At 46.4% G+C, this 10843-nt stretch overlaps 1 protein-coding gene across 1 annotated transcript; it reads left to right on the top strand.

Moving 5' to 3' along the window:
- The first annotated feature begins 4654 nt into the window (after nt 1–4654).
- On the top strand, nt 4655–6795 carry LOC135975355 (uncharacterized). Its single transcript, XM_065566031.1, has 2 exons — nt 4655–5231; nt 6226–6795. Exons 1-2 carry the CDS (start codon nt 4655–4657, stop codon nt 6699–6701), a joined length of 1053 nt encoding a protein of 350 aa, XP_065422103.1. The 3' UTR covers nt 6702–6795.
- The last annotated feature ends 4048 nt before the right edge of the window (nt 6796–10843 follow it).

Below are 10843 nucleotides of genomic sequence, written 5' to 3'. Positions count from 1 at the left end.
TACCACCGCTCGCTCTGGTGGAGTTCTGGAGTCGACGGGAGCACGTTCGGGGATCGATCGCTACCTGCCGATACGGCGGGTAGTCTGGACATACCCTAGATCTCAAAGTACTTTACAGATGGAGAATCTCAGACACAGAAAGGTGAAGTGAATTGCCCAAGTTCACCCAAAAATCCTGTGGTAGAGCCACAAATAGAACCCAGGTTGCCTAGGTCCCAGGCCCATCCTCAAGCCACTAAGCCACAGTGCCTCTGCACTGAGTTTGTCTCAGGTTTACCTACCCACTTCTCACGAACCTCCAGTGATTCCATTTATTTTACACATAGACTCAGACTTTAATGCCGGAAGGGATCATCATTATCATCTAGACTGACCTCCTGCCATAGGCACCGACTCCATGGGGACTCCAGGGCTGTTGCAGCTTGGCCATATGCCTTTGTCAGCAACTTCATCATATCATCCTCTCCATAATCTTATCAAGCTCAGTCTTGAAACAAGTTAGGTTTTTGTCCCCACTGCTCCCCTTGTAAGGTGTAATATATATATTGCTACTTATAAGAAGCAGTACAAGCCAAATCAGATATATTATTCCTGAAGATGGATGCTGAAAGGGGTAATTAACCGTTGAACTATTACAGGTAGGGGGCAAAATGATTTTCCTGATTAAAATGAGAAGAAGGAGAGAAACTTACTTCAGGTGAGAGATGCAAAGTGCAGAATAAAAATGAATGCCCTTGGCGGGGAAAGGAAAATGTGCACAAAGGACTCACCAGCCTCTTATATTTAACTGTTCGTTTTCAAATAACATGTCTAATTTTCTTAAATCTCCCCAGATGACAACACTCATTTTCTGAAAGAAACATAATTAAAAGTGTGTGCCTATTTCTGGATGTGACTAAACCCTTTTTAAAAAATGGCCAGGGTGCAGAGTTTCATTCAAAAGTGTCACAGCAGAAGGTTGCCTGAATTTTTCTCAGGCAGAAAGCGATTTATCTCAGCTGAGTTTCCTGGTTAAATGCAAGGTTAGATAAATACTTGACTCAACTACTTCTTTCAGCAAGGGTAGGATTAAGGAGGGAGGCCTGTTCTTATTTTGACAGTTCTACATGATTCCAAATTGATTTTATCTTGAAGTAAAGATTAACCACTTCTATTTGGGGTGAATTAAAACAAGGGGCAAATTCACCCATTATTTATGCTAGAAAGGTCATCAGGAAGGAGCATGAGGACCAAATACCTACAGCTTCCCTTTTGTCTGGGAGTCTACAAGTGCCAAAAATAGCTTTCAAAGGGCTATAGCCAGAGAATGCAATGACTCAACCCATACCGTGCAACTGGTCTGATTCTTATGAAGACCCTGGCAGAAACGAAAGCAGCTCTTCCAAGATGCAGCCCCCAAGACAGCCTGCATGAAGCTGAAATACTTTCATTCTTGTTTCCTTTCAGTCCGTCACCTGACAATCTTTCTTCCAGCTGGGTATAAGACAGCATAACCACTTCTTGAAGTTACTCAGAGTAGCCAACACAGGGCACCCAGAGACTAATATGGCGGTCACATTTTAGCTCCTGTTGAGATGAAGGTTGTCTCTTCCATGCAGTATCTAATTTCTTGTCTCCTACCCACAGCACCATAGATTCTAGAAATCTGTTGTAATGTCCTTCTTCCAACCCAGGCTAGATATATGGCTGCACAATACCTTTTTACAAAACTTTGGGCACTGTCTGCTTTCAAATCTCTGCTCTCACACCCTACTGTGGCAGGATGTTACTGAGGAATGAGGAAAGGTTATTGTTACTAGCTGGCGATCTTTGCTAAGTGGAACCAGAAAGATTTATCCTATGTTTTCCTTCGCATCCTATGTTTTCCTTCTCTTGTTTTCCTTTGCATTCCTTAGCTGGGAATGCAAAAATATACAGGTTGCAAGAGTTTGGCATTGTTCATAATTCGCTCTGCATAGATCTCCAGTGGGAAATATTTTTGCAAAAGGGAGAAGCAAATGATTGTTAAGTAGGGTTACTGTGGCTAGAGCAGAGAGGACTGAGAGTCAGGAACCCTTGGTTTTCTGCCAAGCTTTATTGCCATTGAGCTACATAACTAGCTTGAGCAAGTCACTTCATCTCTCTGTGCATTGGTTTCTCAGCCATAAAATATAGATAGTAGTACCTATCACAAAGAATGGCTTGAGGAATGAACGAATTAATGTTTGTAAAACAACTTGAGGTCCTCGGATGGAAGGTTCCATAGAAGAGCACAATATTATTTATTGTTGCTCTCAAATTCCAAGCATCTAACAACGTATGTTTTGTAGCACTGATCACTGGAGACGGAAGGTATGTCGACACTGCAGCTGCAAGCGAGCCTCCCTTCATGGACAGACAGACTCCCATTAGCTCCACTTGCGCTAGCATGTTAAAAATAGCAATGTGGGTGTTGTAGCCCAAGTAGAAGCTTGACCTCCTGAGCTGGTGGCTAGCTAGAGCTGCTGACCAAGCCACAACACCTGCATTGCTATTTGTAGCATGCTAGCTCAAGCACCTGAGCTAAGAGGCTTGTTTCCATCTGCATTGTAGACGTACCTTAATGGTCTGGGAGTCAGGACTCCAGGGTTCTATTACCAGTCTTAATTCAGGTTTCTACAGTACCGTGTAATTCTACTGAAATAGAGAGCATGGAGTAGCAGGTCACTTTGGTCTTGTTTGGAGAACAGTCTGAAATTGGCACATTTCCCTTGTTGATATGGCTGGATGTATAGGAAATGGCATTGTAGCTTCAGCATATTTGGGAATTGTTTTGACTTCAGTCAATGGGAATTCTGATAATGGAACTGCCACAGAATTAGGCTGAGTTCAAGTGTAAAAAATGACCATCCATAAGGGAAAACATTCCCATAAAAACAGAAGAGGCAATACTCTTCCTCCACCCTGTATCTACCTCAGATTTGTTTTGGAAATGATTAATATTCTTGGAAGTTATTTTGAAAGCTCAGACACATCACATAGTCCTAGTGCCAACTGCTGAATTCATGGGAGCCACAAGAAGGGCTGGGTGATGAACAGCTTTGAAGGATGAAACATCAAACCAGCCTCAACTTGACTTTAAGAAGCATCCTAAACCAAAGCCAAACACTGACTGAGTGAATGATACAGGGGATTGGTACGACCCTCTTTATTTCCTATGTAATGGGAGGAAATCAACCAACTATCCCTTCTATTTGGTTTCAGGGTTCTCCACACCCTCCCAGATTTCATAGAGTCATAGACTGTAAGGCCAGAAAGTCCCTTTATGATCATCTAGTTTGGTGACTATCTACTTAGCTTTCCAGACACACAAATAGAATGGAAAACAAGGATAGTATCTATTTGTAAGTCTGTTTATCTTCTGCCTGCCAGTTGCTTCATCTACCTAGCTCAGACACAATCCCATCAGCTGGAAATTAAGGATTTCATTCTATGGTATATTTGCTGGTGCTTTGCCAGGTCCAGTTTTAAATGACTCAGATAATGGGACTTCCACCATTTACCTTTGTGCTGACTTCAGAAAATGTTACTGATGCAACAGTCAGTGACCTTACTAAAAAAAAAACAAAATCACCAACTCTTAAACCATAGAAGGTGGTGCACTTTGTTCTCCTTGCTCCTAGCTGAGTTACTCAAATCCAATGGGAAGGAGAGATGTCACAAAGAGAAAGAGGAGAAAGCGTGATTAACTTTTCATAGAAGGGCAGGGCACTCATCCCCACACTCAATGCAGCTGAGCTGAATGTGATGGGTTGGATCACAGAAACCCCCTCTGGGACTGCCACCTGATGTGCTGAGACTACCTCTGAGCCTGTATTCCCTGCCAGCTTGAGACTTCCGTGCCTTGCGTGGTTGTACCAGACACGCTAGCCTGCTACAAACACAGACCCAGGTCTGAACCGAAAGCTGCAGGCTTAACTGAAAACAGCTTAAGAAGTGCTCCTGTCTCCAGCTCTCAGATACTCAACTCCCAATGGGGTCCAAACCCCAAATAAATTCATTTTATCCTGTATAAAGCTTATACAGGGTAAACTCATAAATTGTTCGCCCTCTATAACACTGATAGAGAGATATGCACAGCTGTTTGGCCCTCCCCAGGTATTAATACATACTCTGGGTTAATTAATAAGTAAAAAGTGATTTTATTAAATACAAAAAATAGGATTTAAGTGGTTCCAAGTAATAACAGACAGAACAAAGTGAATTACCAAGCAAAATAAAATAAAACACGCAAGTCTAAGGCCTGGTCTACACTAGGCGTTTATGTCGAAGTTAGCGCCGTTAAATCGAATTAACCCTGCACCCGTCCACACTGCGATGCTATTTAGTTCGACATAGAGGTCTCTTTAATTCGACTTCTGTACTCCTCCCCGACGAGGGGAGTAGCGCCAAATTCGACATGGCCATGTCGAATTAGGCTAGGTGTGGATGGAAATCGACGCTAATAGCTCCGGGAGCTATCCCACAGTGCACCACTCTGTTGACGCTCTGGACAGCAGTGCGAGCTCGGATGCTCTGACCAGCCACACAGGAAAAGCCCCGGGAAAATTTGAATTTGAATTCCTTTTCCTGTCTGGCCAGTTTGAATCTCATTTCCTGTCTGGACATCGTGGCGAGCACAGCAGCACTGGCAACGATGCAGAGCTCTCCAGCAGTGATGGCCGTGCAGTCTGGGAATAGAAAGAGAGCCCCAGCATGGACTGATCGTGAAGTCTTGGATCTCATCGCTGTGTGGGGCGATGAGTGCGTGCTTTCCGAGCTGCGATCCAAAAGAAGGAATGCAAAGATCTACGAGAAGATCTCTAAAGACATGGCAGAGAGAGGATACAGCCGGGATGCAACGCAGTGCCGCGTGAAAATCAAGGAGCTGAGACAAGGCTACCAGAAGACCAAAGAGGCAAACGGACGCTCCGGATCCCATCCCCAGACATCCCGTTTCTACGAGGCACTGCATTCCATCCTCGGTGCTGCCGCCACCACTACCCCACCAGTGACCGTGGACTCTGAGGATGGGATACTGTCCACGGCCGGTTCCTCAGACATGTTAGGGGACGGGGAAGATGAGGAAGGAGATGAGGAGGGCGAGGCAGTTGGCAGCTCTCACAACGCTGATTTCCCCGACAGCCAGGATCTCTTCATCACCCTTACAGAGATCCCCTACGAAGCGTCCCCAGCCATTACCCCGGACACAGAATCTGGTGAAGGATCAGCCAGTAAGTGTTGTAAACATCTAAACATTTATTTTTAACAAAACAGGAATATTAACAATTAAAAGAATGGGTTGTTCATGATTAGTGTGCCCTAGGCGCTTAACGGTTTAGTAAGGGGCAGTGCAAGTTTTGAAAAGAAATCTAGCAATGTCCGGTTTTCAGTGATTGTCCTGCACAAGCCGCTCTACTGTGTATTCCCTGCTACTGCAGCTACAGTAAAATGCGGTCTATATGTGCGGGGATAGAGCAGTAATCCTCCTGGGACATCTCGATGAAGCTCTCCTGGAGGTAACTTGAAAGCCGTTGCATGAGGTTCTTGGGGAGAGCGGCCTTATTGGGTCCTCCGAAGTACGACACGTTGCCGCGCCACGAGATTATCAGGTACTCGGGGATCATTGCTCTGCACAGCAGGGCGGCATACGGCCCTGGTCTTTGGAGGCTTTCCCGGAGCATTCTCTCTTTGTCGCTCTCGGAGATCCTCATCAGGGTGATGTCGGCCATGGTGACCTGCTTTTAATTAGGTAGGGGAATGTTAGTGTTGGGACTGCTTTCCCGTTCCTTTACAGAACTGTCACCGCTGGTTTGCAGCCACGCGGTGGAGGCGGGAGAGGGGCAGCCGAAAGGGATCATTCCCGGGGACAGCCGCGAGGGGGTGGGACAGGGGCAGAGTTCCCGCTTGCCGGATTGCTGGCAGCAGGGACTGACATTGATTTAAATGTGAAATGAGGCCAGTGGTAATATAAAAGTTTTAAACTGCCACAAGTGTACGGCTTACCATGTCTGCCTGCAACAGAAATTCCGTTGTGCTGCCTCGCTTCTCAAATGTGCTGTTCAAGACCCCAGGCACAGAATGCGAAGGCCGAGAATTCGACCTTGTGCTGAGTGCGCATGTGAAAGGTGCTGTGCATGGTCTTGTTCACAGAGAAAGACTATGTTCTTTGTTCACAACTACATTTATCTTTCAGAGGAATTCACTCCCTTTTTCCCATTTCCACAGCCCCGTCTGCGACTGTCTCACAACCTAGCCTGGAATCACACTCCCAGAGGCTAGCGCGGATTAGGCGTAGGAAGAAGAGGACACGGGAGGACATGTTCTCTGAGCTTATGGCCTCTTCCCAAGCCCAGGCAGCACAGCAGACCCAGTGGCGGGAGAACTTGACCCGAATGCACCAAGCCAACATGGATCGGGAGGAGAGGTGGCGGCAGGAAGACCAGCAGGCGACTCAAACGCTGCTTGGACTACTGAGGGAGCAAACGGACACGCTCCGGCGCCTTGTGGATGTTCTGCAGGAACGGAGGCAGGAGGACAGAGCCCCGCTGCAGTCCATCTCTAACCGCCCTCCCCCGCCACCAAGTCCCATACCCACCTCACCCAAAGTGCAAAGAAGGAGAGGCGGCAGAGTCCCTGCTAACTCTCACTCCACCCCTGCAGAGAGCTCTAGTAGCAGAAGGCTCTCATTTCCCAAAATTTGAAAAGTTCTTTCCTTCCCGCCTGACACAAGCCCACGTCCAAGTTTCACCTCCCAATGCCATGTGTAGTTGATAATAAAAAATTCGTTTCTGTTAACTACTGTTTCAATCATGTTCTTTTGGAGGAGGAGGGGAAAGGGGGTTGGAAATTGGACAGGACAGTCTCCTTTGGCAGGGTACATAGTCGGGGGCAGGCACAGCAGCAGGGCACATACACAGTGCAGTGATGCAGTGACTAGTTGCCCCGGTTAGTCTGGGAGGTTGTTTTGATGTAATGTTGGGGGGGGTGGGTTGCTCTGTGACTTTGTGGCGGGGGAGGGCAGTTACAGATCTTAAGCGCCGGTCCTTAGACAGGATCACAGAGCCACACAGCATGGGATCTGTAACCGTCCTCCCCCTGCCACAAAGTCAAATAGACCTCCCATACACACAGTCCCGATCAGGAGGGGTGACAGGCTCCGTTGAAACAAGCATCCCACCGCAGCGGAGCCTGTCAATCCTTGAGTTTAGAAGCTGCATTCGCATCACAACACTAGACCCGCCCCGCACCACAGTCTGCGTCCCAGTTTTAAAAAATTCCCGCTAAAACAGTATTAAAGAAAACGGTGTGCTTTAACAAAGTAGAACTATTTTTATTTTGACACGTGTGTTGGAGGGGGGGTGAAGGGGGTATGTAACTGGATAGGATAGTCAACATTACCTGGGTAAAGAAACGGGGGCAGGTTTAGCTTCTCAGTACACAAACTATAAAATCACAGGTTACCCTGCTCACTCAGGAACTTTGCTTTCAAAGCCTCCCGGATGCACAGCGCTTCCCGCTGGTCTCTTCTAATCGCCCGGCTGTCTGGCTGTGAGTAATCACCAGCCAGGCTATTTTCCTCAACCTCCCACCCCGCCATAAAGGTCTCCCCCTTGCTCTCACAGAGATTGTGGAGCACACAGCAAGCTGCTATAACAATGGGGATATTGGTTTCGCTGAGATCACAGCGAGTCAGTAAGCTTCTCCATCTCCCCTTGAGACGGCCAAAAGCACACTCCACCACCATTCTGCACTTGCTCAGCCGGTAGTTGAAGAGTTCTTTTTCAGTGTCCAGGGCGCCAGTATAGGGCTTCATGAGCCAGGGCATTAGCGGGTAGGCTGGGTCCCCGAGGATGACTATAGGCATCTCCACATCCCCAACAGTTATTTTGTGGTCCGGGAAGTAAATACCTTGTTGCAGCCGTCTAAACAGACCAGAGTTCCTGAAAACACGAGCGTCATGAACCTTGCCCGGCCATCCCACGTAGATGTTGGTAAAACGTCCCCTGTGGTCCACCAGTGCTTGCAGCACCATGGAAAAGTATCCCTTTCGGTTAATGTACTGGGTGGCCTGGTGGTCTGGTGCCAGGATAGGGATGTGAGTTCCATCTATGGCCCCACCGCAGTTTGGGAATCCCATCGCTGCGAAGCCATCTATGATCGCCTCCACGTTTCCCAGGGTCACTACCTTTGGCAGCAGTACATCAACGATTGCCTTCGCTACTTGCATCACAACAACCCCCACGGTAGATTTGCCCACCCCAAACTGGTTCGCGACTGACCGGTAGCTGTCTGGCGTTGCAAGCTTCCACAGGGCTATGGCCACTCGCTTCTGTACACTCAGTGCAGCTCGCAACCGGGTGTCACTGCGCTTCAGGGCAGGGGACAGCAACTCACAAAGTTCCAGGAAAGTTCCCTTCCGCATGCGAAAGTTTCGCAGCCACTGGGATTCATCCCAGACCTGCAGCACTATGCGGTCCCACCACTCAGTGCTTGTCTCCCGTGCCCAGAATCGCCGTTCCACGGCATCAACATGACCCATTGCCACTGTGATGTCCTCGGCGCTGGGTCGCCTGCTTTCTGACAGGTCTGTGCTACTCTCAGACTTCAGGACATCACCGCGGTGCCGTAGCCTCCTTGCCTGACTTTTCTGCATCTGCCTCAGGGAAACCTTTATGATAAGCTGCGAGACGTTGAGAGCGGCCACAACTGCAGCGATGGTCGCAGCGGGCTCCATGCTCGGAGTACAGTGGCGTCCGCGCTGTCAATGACTGGAAAAGCGCGCGAACTGTTTTCCCGCCGGCGCTTTCAGGGAGGGAGGGCGGGAGTGATGGACGGATGACGACAGTTTCCCAAAAGCACCCTCGACTCATTTTGTTACCCAGAAGGCATTGCCGGCTACACCCAGAATTCCAATGGGCAGAGGGGACTGCGGGAACTGTGGGATAGCTGACCACAGTGCACCGCTTCGAATGTCGACGCTATCACCGTTAGTGTGGACGCACAAAGTCGAATTACTGTCCTTAGTGTGGACACACACGTTCGACTTTGCAATATCGATTACAAAAATTCGATGCAAGTAAAATCGAACTACTCTCGTAGTGTAGACAAGGCCTAAGCCTAATATAGTAAGAAAACTGAATACAGATAAAATCTCACCCTCAGAGATGTTTCAATAAGCTTATATCACAGACTGGACGCCTTCCCAGTCTGGGCCCAATCCTTTCCCCTGGTACAGTCCTTGTTCCAGCTCAGGTGGTAGCTAGGGGATTTCTCATGACTGCAGCCCCCTTTGTTCTGTTTCACCCCCTTATATATCTTTTGCACAAGGCGGGAATCCTTTGTCCCTCTCTGGGTTCCCACCCCTCCTCCGAAATGGAAAAGCACCAGGTTAAAGATGGATTCCAGTTCCGGTGACATCATCACATGTCACTGTAAGACTTCATTACCCACTTGCCAGCACACACGTATACAGGAAGACTTACAAGTAAACAGAGCCATCTACAGTCAATTGTCCTAGTTGATGGGAGCCATCAAAATTCCAAACCACCATTAATGGCCCACACTTTGCATAATTACAATAGGACCTCAGAGTTATATTTCATATTTCTAGTTTCAGATACAAGAATGATACATACATACAAATAGGATGACCACACTCAGTAGATTATAAGCTTTGTAATGATACCTTACAAGAGACCTTTTGCATGAAGCATATTCCAGTTACATATTTTCATTAGCATATTTTCATGAAATCATATAGAGTGCAATATCACACTGAACATACACAGGTGCTTGGTAATGTTACTTTTCCATGTAATCAATTCTAGCTATGTCATGGGTTTGTTATGCAATCCCTGGTGAGAGGGGATTGGCTTGAGGAATTGCAGTTGTAGGGGAAGCGTCCAGGAGACCATGCCTTTTTACTATGTGGCTCCACAGTACAAACATGTTTGAGAACTTCCAATTAACACATAAATAATGGCAGTCACATACATCTAGCACAAATCGTTTTAATGGAACCCAAACCAGTTTATAAGCTCAGAGCACAGGCCTGTTCACTCCGTTTAAAACCACATTCTCGGCAGAGATGGGAAACTTGTCTTAACCAGGAGCTTGAATTTGACTTAAACATTTCATTTCTTTAAAAATAGAAATGCAATATGTATGTTTGCACTCCGTTGTCAGAAACTTTCTTACTCTGCAGACTCACTTATTAAAAAATTAACATGTTGTGATTCCACTGTGAAAAGTCTCGAGATAATTGTTACAGCTACAGTCCTGGGGCTGAAGAATTGTGGTTCCAAAATGTTTTTATAAACTACAAATTGGATGCTTTTCATACAGGTTATCTAATTTTAATTAAAAATTCCCCTCCGGCACTCCTTTCATTCCTTTGAAGTTACTGAAGTTTTGTCATTTTTGAGTAGTGAGCAGTTTCACACCGTCATTGTGTCAGATTTTATGTCCGTCGAAATAGTGTTTCAACAGTTCTTTCACATTACACAAGCTTTTATCTGCAAGAGTTTATTTCAGGTTGGAATGAAAAGTAAGAGAGATCAACTTTATGTAAAGGATCCTATGTCTGTAACAAAAAAAAAGAATCTACTCAACATCTGTATTAACAAATACAATCAACAGCAATTATTGGCCATAGAGGCACAATTTTAGAACACAAATATATGATATTTAGTTTCAAATAACTGTTTGACATTTTCCACCAGTATTTTTCTGTTTGTGTCAAGCTTTCATGAATCACACAAAAGACCATAGTAACAATGTGTATTGTGGGGTGTTAATGGAACACTAAAATACATCAACTTTATATATAAATTGTCCCAACCAC

Source organism: Chrysemys picta, chromosome 13 (assembly GCF_011386835.1).
Source record: "Chrysemys picta bellii isolate R12L10 chromosome 13, ASM1138683v2, whole genome shotgun sequence".
Taxonomy (NCBI): Eukaryota; Metazoa; Chordata; order Testudines; family Emydidae; genus Chrysemys; species Chrysemys picta.
Note: the sequence above shows the minus strand (reverse complement) of the source record. Positions and strands in the feature narration are given on the sequence as shown.

Coding starts and splice junctions, on each gene's coding strand:
- LOC135975355 (XM_065566031.1), top strand. CDS start 4,655: ATGCAGAGCTCTCCAGCAGTGATGGCCGTGCAGTCTGGGAATAGAAAG. Junction 5,232..6,225: donor ATCTGGTGAAGGATCAGCCA/GTAAGTGTTGTA, acceptor CCATTTCCACAG/CCCCGTCTGCGACTGTCTCA.